Here is a 16,442-nt window from a genome sequence, read left to right as displayed (position 1 = left end):
AAGATTACACTAAAATAAATTCTTAATCTTATTATTAAATGCCTAACAGCAGTTGGTTATGTTTTCAGGCAAGGGCCTGTCTGGCGGCACCGTCGTCATCTACCCGCCCAAGAGTTCGCCCTTCGAGTCGCATCTGAATGTGATCGTGGGCAACGTCTGTCTGTACGGGGCTACCTCCGGCAGGGCGTACTTCAGGTATTATTTTCATTGCGTTAAAATACTTTCTACATATCTATTCTGCAATTTTTTTAATAGTGTGCGACGTCATCTATTGACGAAGAATTAGCGGAATTCATGTCCGTGGAACAATCGAGCTGTTTCCAGAATGTTTGATCGCAGCGACATTTGATAGCGAGTAACAAAATTGACACCCGTCGAACAGTCTAGCTATTTTTCGAATGTTTTATCGCAACGCCATCTATTGGCAAGTCGCGGAAAAGACATTCCCTAAAAGATGTCTGAAATATTCGAAGCGGCATCGAGAATGTTCCATTGGAATATGTATGTTGTTCGGACAATCAAGAAAATTCTGGAACAAAATGACAATTGAATAAGGAATCGAAATTCAGGGTACATAAGGGGAATTAGACGTGACTCGGGAAGTCTTACGGTAGAAAGTGAACTATGAAGAAGACTAAAGTAAATGTAAAAGTGTGTTCATCTTCGCGAAATCTGTTTTTTTTTTTTTCAATATTACACACATATCCACACATATACTCCAATTTTATTAACTGTTTAGATTTAAATGGATTTGTGTTTAGGGGCATAGCGTCGGAGCGGTTCTGCGTGCGCAACAGCGGCGTGACGGCGGTGGTGGAGGGCGTGGGCGACCACGGCTGCGAGTACATGACGGCCGGCACCGTGCTCGTGCTCGGCCTCACCGGCAGGAACTTCGCCGCCGGCATGAGCGGTAACTCTACACACATGCTTACTACACAAACATTCATTATCTATACTTATATTATAAAGAGAAAAGATTTGTATTTTTGTATGTATGTATTGAAAATTACGGGGCTGATTCCAAAAACTCTTGTACCATTGTAGAGCTATGTAACCACTATAACACATTGACTATTTTTTTACTTTTTTTAATTGCACTCGGAAGAAGTCCTGAGCCACAGCTAGTATTTAATAGTTTCAGACAACCTAAAAAATTAAGATTGTAACAACCCCATAAAATTATTATCTAGACTCTTTACAACTATAACTATAATTTTTATATGGTAGTCTTAATTGTATTTGCTTGAAGACTTTCTTTAACAACATAAGCTTTGATTAATATGGCATATCTTGCACCTACTAATTATGGATTTTGTATTAACATTGTAAATCATGTGTTTAACAATTACCCCGTCAGGTGGCATAGCATACGTGTACGATGTGGATGGCTCGTTCAAGGACAAATGCAACCCTGAGATGGTGGAACTGCTGCCACTCGGAGAACAAGACCTGGAAGACGTCAGACAACTGCTGCAAGAGTTTGTTGACTACACCGGGTAAGTTAAATTAATTTATTTTATTGGGAATAATTATACTAATATAAAATGTGAAAGTTTAGATGGATGTTTGTGAGAGTTTGTAGTCTAAACGGCTGAACGGATTTCGATGAAATTTGGCATAGATGCATAGTGTGGAAGAACACAAAACACGCGGATAGAGTCGCGGGCAAAAGCTAGTTTAGTATAGCTATATGACCTTAATCAAAAAATTAATGAGAGTATATGATTCAATTTCAGGTCGATAATTGCTAAAGAACTTCTGGAAAGTTGGCCGGAGCCGGGCAAGATGTTCATCAAGGTGTTCCCGTACGAGTACCAGCGCGCGCTGAAGCAGCTGGCGCTGAAGGGCGCCGCGCCCAAAACGCAGCACAACGGCAAGGAGGAGAACGGCCTCGTAGACATCGAGGAGACCGTGCGAGATGTCGACCTCGATAAGAAGAACTTGGAGAAGGTTATAGATAAAACTAGGTCAGTGTAAAAATAGTAATGTTATTAAAAATTGGTTTTCAGTAAAGTCAGTTTGAGGATAATAATTTTGTATGATAACGTACTCTTGTTTCATACTCTCGCTCGCACGCTAGGCAAGCAGAATGTGGCAATGAGTCATGCTTAATGTGTGCCCGATTTATAATACGTTATCACGTCAAAATAAAAAATAAAACAATGAGTGGTAAGCAAATTCTTTGATCTTTTGAAAAACAACACATTTTTTTTAAAATACGATTCTTGTTGTACAACGAGTGGTCTTCATTATTTTCCGTCTAGAGTTTTTATCATCATCTTTCTCATTATTTTACTCCCGTAGGATCGGCGCAACATGTTTTAGTCCTCGGTCTAGCCTCCAGTGTTTGCAGGGGGTTCATAAAGTACCCGCGCGAGACGTCGCTGTACCGGCCGGCGGAGCAGCGCATGCGCGACTGGGAGGAGATCTACAGCGGGCGCGAGGTGCGGCGCGGGCTGCGCGTGCAGGCGGCGCGCTGCATGGACTGCGGCGTGCCCTTCTGCCAGAGCGCGCACGGCTGCCCGCTCGCCAACATCGTGCCCAAGTGGAACGACCTCGTGTACCGCGGCCACTGGCGCCAGGCGCTCGACCAGCTGCTGCAGACCAACAACTTCCCAGGTGACATACAGGAGACAGGCGTCAACTGAAGGCAATTACGCGTAAACTCTAATAAATGTGCATGCTGGAGGGCTGATTTTAATTCCTTTTCCCAAACCACCCTTTTTTATTAGGAAAGAATGGGAAGGGAATGCGGATTTGTCGGGTGTAGTTCGCTTAGGTAGGGGAAATATCCCCATTTTGTGCGTCCCCTTTGTCGATTAAAGATGGACAACGCAAATGCGTATTTCTTTTGTCTTTTTCTTTCAATTAATTAGAAAAGCGTGACACTAGCTTTTTGTTTTATTTTTTTTTAATAATTTGTTAATATTAGAGTTCACGGGGCGCGTGTGCCCGGCGCCGTGCGAGGGCGCGTGCGTGCTGGGCATCTCGGAGCCCGCCGTCACCATCAAGAACATCGAGTGTGCCATCATCGACCACGCATTCGACAACGGATGGATACAGCCGCAGGTAAATAAAACTATTACTACCAATAAATCGAACTGGGATGTAAAAAGTTTGTTCCAAGTAATCTCAAAATAATTGTTGAATTTTTAGATCCCCGAATGCCGCAACGGTAAAACAGTAGCAATAGTTGGCTCGGGCCCAGCGGGACTGGCTTGCGCACATCAACTCAATAAGGTATAAAATGTTTCTACTCTCTGAGTATAGACAATATATTCTTACTAATGACACACGCAATGGTTTGGATAGATAGAAGGAAAATTGATATAAGGAACCTCTAACACGGATCCCTAAGAAATTTGGCACAGATGTAGAACATAGTCTGGAAGAACACCTAGGCGACTTACTAAGTTATTTTTCAATTCAGCGAGGACGGAGTTGCGAGCAAAAACTAGTTATATATTAAGTAACTGTTTGTATCAGGCGGGGTACACGGTGACGGTGTTCGAGCGCAACGACCGCGCGGGCGGGCTGCTGCAGTACGGCATCCCCAGCATGAAGCTGAGCAAGCGCGTGGTGGAGCGCCGCCTGCGCCTGCTGGCCGCCGAGGGCGTCCTCTTCAAGTGCAACATACACGTCGGCAAAGACATCTCCGCCACGGACCTCGCCAACGAGTCAGTCAACATCGCAATACTTCTTATTTATTTATTAATACTAGATGTCGCACGCGACTTCGCCCCCAAAAAATCAAAACTGCAGTGAAGAAAGAAGTGAAGTCTTTTAATTAAAAAACTTTGATACTATGTATACTTATATCAAGAGTGATTAAATTTTTAAAAGTTAAATTTTACTAATCGACATTTTGTATTTAAATAATAGAGTTGTTTTTAAGAATTCATGTATTTTAGTTGATACATTATATATTAGATACGACGCGCTGGTGCTGTGCGTGGGCGCGACGTGGCCGCGCGACCTGCCGCTGAAGGGCCGCGAGCTGAACGGCATCCACTTCGCCATGGAGTTCCTGGAGGGCTGGCAGAAGAAGCAGGCCGGCGCCGCGCACCAGCCCGGCAAGGACCTGCCCGCGCTCAGCGCCACCGACAAGCACGTGCTCGTCATCGGCGGCGGCGACACCGGGTCAGCCTCCCCCCTCCCCCCCCCCACACACACATACTTACATACATACATACATACATACATACATACAACTTTCATATTCAGTACTACTGTATATCTCAAATTCCGAAGAAAGTGTGGATGGGTGCGAAAGAAGATTTGTTTAATTCAGATATAACGGCTGTTACTGAGTTGGCACAGTATGTGCTCTTCCATACATCTCTAGGGACAAGGGCAGGTTGATAATTTGTTAAAAGGCCAAACAACTTTTGTTGAATTAAATGAGACAAGTGACTTCTTGGAGAAATTTGTCCTCGCCGGACATTTCAGACTTAGTTATTTTTACCAGTATGAAGTTGGTATTAAACTTCAAATATCATGATAACCGAAGGCCGCTATAATTAAAATTGTATTACTACGCAAAAAGCGTGAAAAACCTACAAGATATAAAAAAACTACAATATGTGGTAATGTGGTTATGTCTGTTTATTTTATCCTGTGTTGTGTAGGTGTGACTGCATAGCGACGTCGCTGCGGCAAGGCGCGCGCTCCATCACCACCTTCGAGATCCTGCCGGAGCCGAAGCGCGCGCGCGGCGCTGACAACCCCTGGCCGCAGTGGCCCAGGATATTCAGGTCTACTGCTCACCATACATACGACTAACTTGAAGTTTCTGTTCTCTTTTTATTCCCAACTGATTTATCTGAGGACAGTTTTTTTTCGTACGTTAATTTGTTGTCTATTGTTACTGCCTACAATTCGTCTTTTCTTCTTTCTTTTCATAAGGTATTTACTATTTCACCTATAGTTGACTTGAGAACTAAAAACAAAAAAATAGTATAAAACCAAGTTAGAACCTTACTCGCTATTTTTTTTATTTCTCATTGTTTATGTTTCTTTTTATTTTTTCGAGTAAAACTAGTTGTTACATTTTATCAGCGGGTTTCATTTTAGGGAATTCAAAATTAACATTGTGTTATTTTATGTTTAGAGTGGACTACGGGCATGAGGAGGTGAAGGTGAAGTTCGGACACGACCCGAGACAGTTCTCCACGCTCACCAAGGAGTTCCTCGATGACGGTAGTTATTATATTATTTTTATTTGTATTTATTTGTCTTAATGGGCGTTATATGTAATTACTATGCAGACGAATACGTGGGTAAAAGTTGATAAAGTGTAATAATTGGTGTGTCAGGTAGCGGCAACGTGTGCGGCGTGTCGTGCGTGGAGGTGGAGTGGGTGCGCGGCGCGGGCGGGCGCTGGGAGATGCGCGAGCTGGAGGGCACGCAGCGCGTCGTGCGCGCAGACCTCGTGCTGCTCGCCATGGGCTTCCTCGGCCCCGAGCGGCACGTCGCGCACCAGCTCGGTAACCACCACCAACTACAACTACGACCATCATCACCACCACCAACTACGCTACGACCATCATCAACACCACCAACTACGTTACGACCATCATCAACACCACCAACTACGTTACGACCATCTTCAACACCACCAACTACAACTACGACCATCATCAACACCACCAACTACAACTACGACCATCATCAACACCACCAACTATACTCTGAGCATCATCACCACTAACTACCAACTACTACTAGATGGTATGGACTCACTGGCACTATTTATCATTCACACTGTGCCAGATGATGTCCAATCCAGTCATTCAGTGTTACTAACTGTATTGGCAAAGTGGCGCACTAGCTATAAGTGATGAGGCGCTGCTGTCGATAGATAAAAATCCTGCCTCCCGAAAATGTTTTCGTCCAATCAAGCTTTTTATTATATCTAATAATTCTGTCAGAACATAAGTCTATGGACATATAAATAATAGTTTACTTTTAGCTTTTATAATATCAAATTACTTATCTGTCTATGATGCTTGGGAACAGTTAAATTCAGACTTTTTTTTAACTATTTAATGACCTTATTATAATTTATAATACATTGTTGCTAGATAGTTCAATGTTTGTTTAATGTTCAATGTCAATATATTTATCCTGTGATTATTACTAGAAGTTTTCTTATATGCAGATTTGCCGCTGGACGCGCGCAGCAACATCGAGACAGACAAGACCAACATCTACAAGACGCCTATGAGCAACGTCTTTGCCGCTGGAGGTAAACACTATCTATACTATTATAATAAAGCGTAAACACACACTTCTTTGTTGCCTAAAATATCAGCAATTACACCATATTTTTGAATAATTCTATTTTTAATAAAAAGCCCTACACTTGCGTCACGCTTTAGGCTATATGTTTTCACGCCATTAAACTTAGGGGGTAAATATTTTGAATAAAAACCATAATGTGGGAAAGAGACCATAAGTTGCTGCCAACATCAAGAAAGCAAAATTCCTAAGTTTTGTCATGTCATGTCATTTTGACATTTGCAATAGACACTTTGACACATGTAAACAATAAAATAAAGTTTTTATAATTTCATGCGGATGAAGCCGCAGGGAACAGCTAGTTAATGTTATAAAGAGGAAAGGTTTTTATTTTTGTATATATTGAAATAACTCAAAAGCTATTGGACAGTCTCAAAAATTATTTTAACTAAGTTATGTAACATAGGGTATATTTATTACAAATTTATTTTCCGCGCCACAGTTAAATTTAGAAACACCTGTTACATCTTTTTTGTATGTCGCATCAACAATATTAGTAATTAACGCTCGTGACTTCTTCCACTCAAACTTAAAAAAAAAACTGTTAAGTCGCATATGTTCTATATCTGTGCCATTTTTCTTCACAAGCCGTTGAACAGTTCTAAGGAGACGTACTGACAAACATCTTTCCTTCTCTAAACTTTCGCATTAAAGATATTAGTAAGAATGAAAATGAAAAATGTTCTATTGTATCGCAAAATTTCACAATTTTTAGAGGACATCTGTGGTATGAGACCTGTGTTATAGGAAGCAAAGCCTGGTACCTTTAGTGGGTCAGTATTTGTGCGACTAAGGCAAAGATTAATAAAATTTGCCAAAACCCATGACTTTTTTTAAAGAGCGTCAGTGGCTGAGTGGTTTGAGTACTTGACTTGTAATCCACAGATCCTGAGTTTGAATCCCGTCATGTACTACTGTGATTTTCGATGTTGTTAATTTCATATATAGGGTAATTGTAAACTAGTGTGGGCTCCGAGTCTTTCCGTGGTTACGTATAGTGAAAAATCATGAAAAATGATATGTTTGTAGACTGTCGTCGCGGTCAGTCGCTGGTGGTGTGGGCGATCTCCGAGGGGCGGCAGGCGGCGCGCGCAGTCGACCTCTACCTGAGCGGGCGCACCACGCTGCCCGGCCCCGGCGGACTGGTACACGCCTGAACAACCGTAAAACAACAAATTACTATACAGAAATAATAACTATTAAATACCAATCCGCTGTGGGAGAGCCATAAACAAGAAATATAATAGAATAACTATTAAATTATGTCCAATAGAAATATTAAATTGTCTGAAAATTACCCTTCTATCCAAAGCTATAAATGTGCACAAAAAATCTTGTGTATTTTAACCTTTTCGACGGTTTTTTTATAGCAAAAAACTATTTTATTTACTAAATTTTTTTAGTTAATTTTTTAATTAGTTATTTCGTCACACCAGATACTGTCAAATTAAGGGTTTAACCCTTATAATAATATATTGTTCAGTAAGTTCGCCGTTGTACACTTCAAATATTTTATCCTGGCGTATCGTAGCGTTTGAACCTTAACACTTCAGCAGAAGGCTCAATTTAGAAATTGTAGTTCGGCCATTTTGTGTAGATGTTAAAAGTAGTGTAGAATTTTGAAATCAATGTAGTTTGCTTAAAATAAATTGAACTACATAGAGTATTTATAAATCGATCTGTTTGTAGAGATTATTAAATTAGTAGTGTTGAAGATAATGTATTAATATTTAAAATTAACATTCATTCCTAATGTTACTTTTTAAAAGTTCCTTTATTATTTGGAAATAATTAAGATGGTTTTCGGATATAAATTAATCTTGCGAATAGTAGGTTTTAAACTATAATCTGCAAAAATTAAGAAAATGTTTAATTTTTTTTCAACGGCCAATCAGTGACGAGCCAACTATTCGTAAGTTTAATAAAAATCCGTGGTGATTGTAATACGAAAAGATTGCAAATAACAATAATATTATATAGTGATTATAGTAAACTAATTTATTCGAAATTTATCATAAAAGTGTCAAAAAATGTAAATAATATTTTTTTCTTTAAGAAATCCTTGAAATGCTATGGTTTTCTTATTATTAAGAATTGTTCGTTTATAACCCATTTTTATATTTTATTGTATTGTTTTATATTTTTTAAATCTGCTATAAGGTTTTCTGTATTACATAACGTACCTAATTTTTCTAGGCGTTTGTAACTATTATTTTAAGTACATTCCGTTGAAGATACGTAGATTACGTAATTTGTACCTACGCTTCTACTGTATTACATTTCTCAGAGCAAATTAAACCAAGAAAAATAAAAAGAATTAATTTAATTAAGAAATGTTAAAAAAAAACAGTAATTAAAAATATTAATTAATGATTTTTTTGGGAATTTTGAAAATCTTTGCAATGCTTAAATTGATTTAAAACTGCATATAATAAGTTAAATTAAATTAAATATCTCTAACCCCAGTAATGTTAAAAAAAAAACATTTTTTAATAATTTTTTTTCTTCTAACAAATCTCTAAATCGACCTTGTGTTAATTGGGTCAATCATCTCCAGTGCCTCTCAGATACGTTTATTTCTCTCAAACGAGACAAATTGATGACTGCAGTACTTTAGACCTAGACCTTGACAAGTCTATCAAAGTCTCTTAACCCAGTTTCTTATTTTTTGTTACATAATAGAACTTTAATTAGAAAGCCCTCATAAACATGTCTTTTTAATTTTTTTTTTAATTCCGTTTAGTTGCTCTGAGATAAAATTTGTTAAAATTTCTTTGAATATGAGTGATCTCTCAAGTGTCATATCATGAAAATTGTTGATGAAATTAAATGTTATTAATGATATTGCAACGTATTTGGAGTTTTATTTATAAACCTATGACACCCGATTAAAACCAGAAATATTCATTATCACCGAAAATATTTGAACATGTAAGAATCTTTGGCTTTGGTCACAATAAAATCTCATAAGAAAAAGACAAGTTTTATTTCCCTTACTTTAATAACTTGTTTACAAATAAAATTGTTTACTACAAATGTGATACTATACAAAATTCCATAGGCGTTAGATCTTTATACAAGATTCATAATCAACTAAAAAGTATGTAGTCGGACACGTATCACGTGTGCCTCGTGCGTAGGGGAACTGGTTGTGACACGAGTTTGTTTCAGGTTATATTTTGATGTATACCAACACAACATGGTAATAAGGATTTTCCTTAATGCCGTTTTTATTTAATAACGTCAAAAACATAATATCAAATTATGTGCTAATGTTTAATAATTATAGTAAGACTGGCGCAGATGCCGATCACCTGATGACGCAACATTTGTACATAACAAAAACAAAATAATGACGCCTATAACCCATATGGGTAGACGGTACTAGCACGTTTCTCGTAACCTCTATGTTCAAACATCTACGACTAAATTCTCATCGATCTTGTGTTCTTAATACAGTCCTTTCAAAAAATATGTGGATGAACAATCATTTCATATATGAATGAACAATTATTTCCCAATACAATAGGACTTAATGAATTGGAAAACCGTGGGTAGGAAGTCCGCTGAAATACACAACGCATAATTAATGGGACATATATTTCCATAAATGTTCCACTTTCATAATTTACCTGATTATCTCCCGAACGAAGTGACTTAGTCTGAAGACGACTCTTAAGCTAACACCTTATCAGGTAAGTTAATATCTCTAAACTATGTTTTAAAATTTAAAGTAAAGGATATGAAGCTTTTCAAATATTTTGAGCTACATTCATTTGTTTTTAAAACATTTTTTTTTTAGTTACATGCATTCTATTTGAAAATCAAATATGAAGGAGAAATTAAGAGCTATCTACGATTCAGTAGACAGAAAATTCTTTGAGCAATTTGAGTTCCGCATGCGAGAGACGAATGTACGAAAGCTCGCTGTGTATTTGCACAAGCCAAAGGATGCGTCGAGTTTAGCTGTTACCAGAATATTGTTTGGTAAGTAAGCGAAAATTATTCTTACTCAGATTGCAAGTGAAAGGCAAAGTGATTATTACCAACTAAAGTAGACTACTATTTTCAATTATTAACAAATTAATTTGAAGACAATTCGATGAAAAGCTTCAAATTTCGTATTTCCTACTGTTTCCAAATAGTGTAAAATGTATCCACGTAACACGTATTGGAATTATTTGTGTTGCTAACAACCAATTGATTAGGACATAATACGCTGTTATTACATTTAGGCATAGCGATGTTATTCGACATCCCGGACGAGCGCGGGGGCGCGGCGTTGGCTGCGCGCTGGGGTGACCCTAGCACCTGCCGCTTCCCACTGCTGCCCTTCCTCCAGCCGCTCCCGATGCCGCATATGGCTGTCGTCTACGCCGCGCTTTGGTTAGGTAAGTTTAAAAACGTCACACTTAAAATTGTCTATCTTCATTCTTATAAGCACTACCTGATAAAAAACATAACGCTGCTACTGAGTAAAGCAGTAACTCTAAATACTTGTGGTGACTGTATTGTTGGAGAGAACGCAAGGAAATTGATGAAATTTTTGTGTTACTTTGTGAGGAAATGTGTAGCGGATGCTTTTAAAATAACTAAGTACAATGTTGTTTTTCCTCCAGGTGCGCTAGGAATCGCTCTAGGCTACAAATACCGCATCAGTTCTATCACCTTCACGGCGTGTTTCTGGTATCTTTTGCTGGTGGAGAAGAGTTACTGGAACAACCACAGCTATCTCTTCGGCCTTGTCGGCTTCCTGCTCACGTTCACGCAGGCTAACTGCTATTGGTAAATTGTTTATACTAAACGTATGATATGAACAAAATAACTTTTAAAACCCAACAAAGTTTAGCAGGGTATGACAGCTATAAGCTAACAAAAATGGCTTTTACTATATCGAAATACTTTTAAACGCCTCAATTTCTCGTTTCCTTTTTTCCCTAGAGTTTTATGACTAAAATTTTTATCAAGGCACAACCAAAATCGAATGTTTTTTTAACCAGGTCCATTGACGCCTATTTGAATCCAGCATTATCCTCACCGACTGTCCCGTACTGGAATTATTTTATTCTGAAGTACCAGTTTTTTATTCTCTACTTCATGGCGGGCGTAAAGAAAGGCACCGCAGAATGGCTGACTGGTTACTCTGTGCAGAATCTAAGTGAACACTGGGTGTTTAATCCATTTAAGTAAGTAAAACAACCAAAGTCGTTGAATGACCTCCCTTAGTGTGGATTTGTGATATTTGCACCCGAAAACCTGATTTAAAGTCGAGGAAATTTATTTTTAACGAATTAATTAGTGAAATGCGTCATTACGTAAAAGGTCAACATTTTGTAACTTGTGGCTATAATGTTTATTCAAAGCAGTTTTTCATATGTGGCAATTTGCTGCGTTATAAGGTAGTTATTTGAACGTAAATTTAACACCGTTACTTAAAAAAATATAGTAATTTTAATTCCGTTACAAATAATTTTTCGCGGCAATTTTTTAACCTTTATTTTGTTTAGGACCTTTTTTTTAATTCAATATCAAACCTAGATATGTACAACTAGATAATCAAGGTGAACTATATAGTAAATTGAAATACAATTTAAAATATTTTTGTAATCATAGTAATCATAGTCATAGTCATAGTAATATTATAAATGTGAAAGGTTAGATGGATAGATGGATGTTTGTTAGTTTGTAGCCTAAACGACTGAACGGATTTAGATGAAATTTGGAATAGATGTAGAGGATAGTCTGGAAGAACACATAGGCTACTCTCTTTTGTTTTTTTTTTAATCCTACGAGGACGGAGTCGCGAACGAAAGCTAGTTTGTAATAAACATGAAATAAGTTAGATAATAACGTAAGACAGTGTTTTAATTATGTTTCGTCAGATTGTTCCTGTCAGTATCTCAGACTGACTACCTGGTGGTGCATTGGTTTGTGTTTGCCTTCGACCTGACGGTGGCGGGCTGGATGATGTGGTCTCGCTCCCGTCACATCGCCATGATCCTCTGTGCTCTATTCCATTTGATGAACAGCAGACTGTTTAGGATCGGTGCGTATTAAGGGTAATAGGGACAGTACAAAACCAGAGCGCTTTTTCGTAAAAAAAAAAAGATTATATTGCTCAAATGTTGATAGTTATGTAAGCGTGGATAATTGGATACTTGATAATTATATTCTTAGAGAACGCTTAAACAATAGTCGGTGTTGCATAATTGATTAAAGTATTATGCCTTCTCTATGACGGCAACTCAAAATATGCAAGTACTGAATTAAAAAAAAAAGAAAATTATAAACAAGTTTTACATCACCTAGTGCCTTAAAAGTGTTTAGAAAAATCTCAATAGCTTCTAGAATCTTTGAGTAGTGAATCTTATACAATTTCTGATTAAGTGCCAAGTATATTTTAACGATAATTTTTCCAGGCATGTTTCCATGGGTTTGTTTAGCGACGATGCCGCTATTTTATCCTTTTGACTGGCCAAATTTAGTATTCAACCATGTAAGAGATTCATACTCGAGAAGCAAATCAATAATTTGTAAATACATGTGCATGCTACTAACTGACAGAACTGTGCAAAATAAAAAGGAAACTTTAAATGAAGAAAATTCCGAGCAAATAGAAAATAACACCAAAGAAATGTCTGATGAAGATTCATCAAAGATTGCAGTTGACGAAACTCTTAAAGCAAAGAAGGAAAACAATATTGATACCGAAAAAATTGATAGTACAAATTCGTCAGAAACTGCCGAAGCTGATCATACTGACAGAGATGTGAACGAAGGAAAAAGAATATTGACGTGTATTTTAATCGGAATTTACGTATTTATACAAGGTTTTCTACCTTTTTCGCACTTCATTACTAAGGTAATTAATTTTTATGACATCTTAATCGAATGAATGTAAAAATTATGGTTCAAGTATTCTTTTAAACATGTCAATGTCGTCAACTAAGTATGTAGACCAATTTTTAAGTAAGTTATTAATTTTAGGGTTACAATAATTGGACGAATGGTCTTTACGGATATTCTTGGGATATGATGGTTCACACGTGGGATATGGATTCGGTTGTGGTGAAAGTAGTCGATAACGAAAATAACATAGAGTTCTACGTCGAGCCACACCATTTCACGCCTAATGAACGCTGGTCCCGGCACGGCGACATGGTGCACCAATATGCGCGATGCATCAAAAACAATATATTAACAGAGTCTAGAAAAAGAAAATGGAATGACGAAGGCAATCACCTTAATGATAATATCTCAATTTATCTCGATGTCTGGTCCTCCTTAAATGGTAGATTCACTCAGCGAATGTTTGATCCGAAAGTTGACTTATTGAATGTTTCGTGGTCTCCATTTACCCCTGTATCTTACTTGATGCCGCTCCTCGACGAGGGTCTGAGCTGGAGGGAGCACTTGCTGCACGTGAGGGATACTGTACACTCGTGGAATAACAACAGTGACGTCATTTTTCTTGCCGATTTTCCTGGTGAGTGTACACTTATACAAACGCAGATTCAGATTAAATAAGAATCGTAGAGTTGTAACCCAAAAACTTTCGTTCAATGTAACTTATTATTTACAGGGTATGAATACGAGAAATATGTACCCGAAGAATTAAAGAATGTCACCCTCACTGTGTTAGAGGGACGTGTCGTGTACGAACCAGAAACTGCACCGGACCTGATCGGCAGATCCTATCAGCTCCGGACTGGGGACGAAATCGAACTGACTTCTGGGATTTTCCACAAGATTCTAAATGTCGGTGACGCTCCCGCCTATTATATGTACACGTTTTATAACAGCTCGGCAGTTAACCATTCTCTATCCAAGCCAATACCAAAGTTACCTATTGTAATGGAGCTACAAAGACGTTTCAACAATATGGCAAAGTTTGCAAATGATATTATTACAAGCTTAATTCAATTATTATTTAATGTTTCCAAATGTTTTGTTCAACAATGCGAAAATTAATAAATTAGCTTAATACCTTTGGTGTCGATATAATTAACATATTTTGTGCAACACTACGCTTGTAAACATTCATTAATAAAGGTCTAGTGTTATTTTAATATCTAATTTATTTTACTCTTTACAATCTTAAGAAATATTTGGGGTTACGCAGAAATATGTTATCTGAATCTGTCTAGGCCTTACATTTCGACGGCCATGGCAATTTAACCTTAACATAAAAGCTAATTTAACTTTATCAAATTTAAAAACTGACACTAGTCTCGACGGCTAACGCGATACAGTTAACCAATGCATCAATAGTCGCTGTGGTAACTTTTTTATCGGTATTCTCAGTTCCACGAGCAAGGTTGCATGCATTTTTTCGCATTACGCACATACCTATTATGATAGAAACATATTGCGGAACTATCGCGGCGGTGGCGGCTTTGACTTCTGGATTTGGATCTGTGTCGAGAATTACGTTTATATTGGTTTTGAGTTTTGAGAGCGGCAACTTGCCTCGTGAGATCAGCTATTTGTTTCTCTAAATTACTGTAATCAGGTGAGGGTGGTTTTGACTTTGCTGTATTTACAGATATAGATTTGACATCCATAATCCTGTCTGCTATTTCAGCTATTTTTTCAATTGGTAAATCCCACTGGGCTTGCAAGATTGCTTGGACATCGACTGGTAGCCGTCGCAACCATAACTGTCTTAAAAACACATCATCAACAGAATCTTTACTTAATAACCACTTCAAGGAGCGCAGGAATTGTGACGGTCGCCGATCTCCTAGCTCGTCTTCGAATATCTGTCGCCACCGCACTTCTGATCGTGAGAAACGCTGCAACATTTCTTCCTTTATCCACTCATATCGACTGCCTTGGATCGGAGTTTTTGTGACAAGGTCCTTTGCCTCTGTTGCATCGATATGAGAAATCACGCAATTATATTTTGTCTCATCGTTCGTTATTCCTGATAAAGAAAATACTGCTTCTGCCTTCGCAAACCACAAATCCGGATGTTCGGAGCAGAAGGGTGATAATTTTGAGTTTACTTCGTGCATAACTAATCCAGGTAAGTCTGCGGATGAGAAACTTGCTTGTCGCTCATAACTAGCCATTATATCAAGTCACTTTAGCACGGTTGATACGCACAAAACCCTGTAACGATAAGAAAAGCAAGAAATCTCAAGCGAGTGTTTCACTCGAGACTCGAGTTACTTTTACTATAATACACCGTAATGCTCACTGAATTTCATTTAAAATGTAGTGTCAAGCAAATCTTATTTATTTTACCAAAGACGCTTGCCCCTCTGTTAAGCTTTCGAAAAATTTATATGTTTAATATATGCATCTATATAGGTACCTCTTTGGACAAGGGTATTCAGGACAAACCTTTTGATACACAAAAGTTTTAACAATACAAAAACTAAAACGCACTTGAATTCTGGATGTTAGGCTGCTTGTTTTGGGTTCTCCTGCGTCTATATTTCTTGACTCAGTATTAACTAAACGTTTTCTTACTGATTATCACTTTGGTGGCACTAGCGCCTACCTATAAGTATATGGGCGATAGTTTGGAAAAAGACTACTTGAAAGAAAAACTGATTTCGCCCAGAAAATAAAATACCGTGTGCTGTAGTTAACATTTGTGTGCCACTTCAAATTTTTTAGAGTTACATTATTTTAACGGGCGCTAATTACAGGAATTGTTGCTGAATGATGGGAAGGGATAGAGCGTGCGACAAACCTGAATGCTACAACGCAGTCTCCGTATAATTATTATGATCCGTGATCCCTACGTGCAGTACGTATTGGAACAATTATTAAGGATCGGTATATGTACGGGAAGGGTTAATTTTTAAATTCAGTTAATTTCTGACATTTAACGTGCATGACAATACAAAAAAACACCGACACAGATTAAGCCGCGTGTCAAACTCCGTTTTGTATTTATTATATTGGTAACCAATGTAACAAATTAACACAATATAGGTAGCGAACACAAATTAAACTAAAATTCATCACAAAAATAAGAATAAACAAATGCTCAGTTTAACAGAATTTGAGATAATAAAGGTATGATGGATGATTTTGTACATTAGAAACGTAAGACCAAATACGCCCTTTTTTACAAAAATAATCCATTGCATATACTTATCTGTAAAAATATTTAATCTGTGGCCCCG

General features: G+C 37.8%; 2 protein-coding genes and 1 long non-coding RNA gene across 3 annotated transcripts in view; 2 read left to right on the top strand and 1 right to left on the bottom strand.

Moving 5' to 3' along the window:
* Positions 1–7,487, top strand: part of LOC106100510 (glutamate synthase [NADH], amyloplastic) — a gene marked incomplete at its 3' end in the record, with an annotated part of 35,593 nt that extends 28,106 nt beyond the window's left edge. The window contains 14 exon segments of the mRNA XM_013279381.1: positions 69–195; positions 762–910; positions 1,358–1,496; positions 1,737–1,967; positions 2,354–2,619; positions 2,933–3,069; positions 3,157–3,240; positions 3,487–3,677; positions 3,931–4,140; positions 4,629–4,754; positions 5,111–5,199; positions 5,316–5,486; positions 6,161–6,247; positions 7,330–7,487. Of these exon segments, the coding sequence (XP_013134835.1) occupies positions 69–195; positions 762–910; positions 1,358–1,496; positions 1,737–1,967; positions 2,354–2,619; positions 2,933–3,069; positions 3,157–3,240; positions 3,487–3,677; positions 3,931–4,140; positions 4,629–4,754; positions 5,111–5,199; positions 5,316–5,486; positions 6,161–6,247; positions 7,330–7,487 (2,165 nt within the window).
* A 2,641-nt stretch (positions 7,488–10,128) lies between these two features.
* On the top strand, positions 10,129–14,371 carry LOC106102403 (vitamin K-dependent gamma-carboxylase). Its single transcript, XM_013281868.1, has 8 exons — positions 10,129–10,287; positions 10,536–10,691; positions 10,920–11,085; positions 11,301–11,486; positions 12,183–12,346; positions 12,720–13,162; positions 13,288–13,786; positions 13,883–14,371. Exons 1-8 carry the CDS (start codon positions 10,131–10,133, stop codon positions 14,269–14,271), a joined length of 2,160 nt encoding a protein of 719 aa, XP_013137322.1. The 5' UTR covers positions 10,129–10,130; the 3' UTR covers positions 14,272–14,371.
* On the bottom strand, positions 14,361–16,176 carry LOC106102412. The gene is made up of 2 exons (XR_001225571.1): positions 16,004–16,176; positions 14,361–15,414 (listed from the first exon to the last, which is right to left on the bottom strand). It is a non-coding gene; the product is annotated as an uncharacterized LOC106102412 (long non-coding RNA).
* Positions 16,177–16,442: the final 266 nt, after the last annotated feature.

This window comes from Papilio polytes, unplaced genomic scaffold, assembly GCF_000836215.1.
Source record: "Papilio polytes unplaced genomic scaffold, Ppol_1.0 DF824303.1, whole genome shotgun sequence".
Classification (NCBI taxonomy): domain Eukaryota; kingdom Metazoa; phylum Arthropoda; class Insecta; order Lepidoptera; family Papilionidae; genus Papilio; species Papilio polytes.
Note: the sequence above shows the minus strand (reverse complement) of the source record. Positions and strands in the feature narration are given on the sequence as shown.

Coding starts and splice junctions, on each gene's coding strand:
- LOC106102403 (XM_013281868.1), top strand. CDS start 10,131: ATGAAGGAGAAATTAAGAGCTATCTACGATTCAGTAGACAGAAAATTC. Junction 10,288..10,535: donor TGTTACCAGAATATTGTTTG/GTAAGTAAGCGA, acceptor TATTACATTTAG/GCATAGCGATGTTATTCGAC. Junction 11,487..12,182: donor TGGGTGTTTAATCCATTTAA/GTAAGTAAAACA, acceptor ATGTTTCGTCAG/ATTGTTCCTGTCAGTATCTC.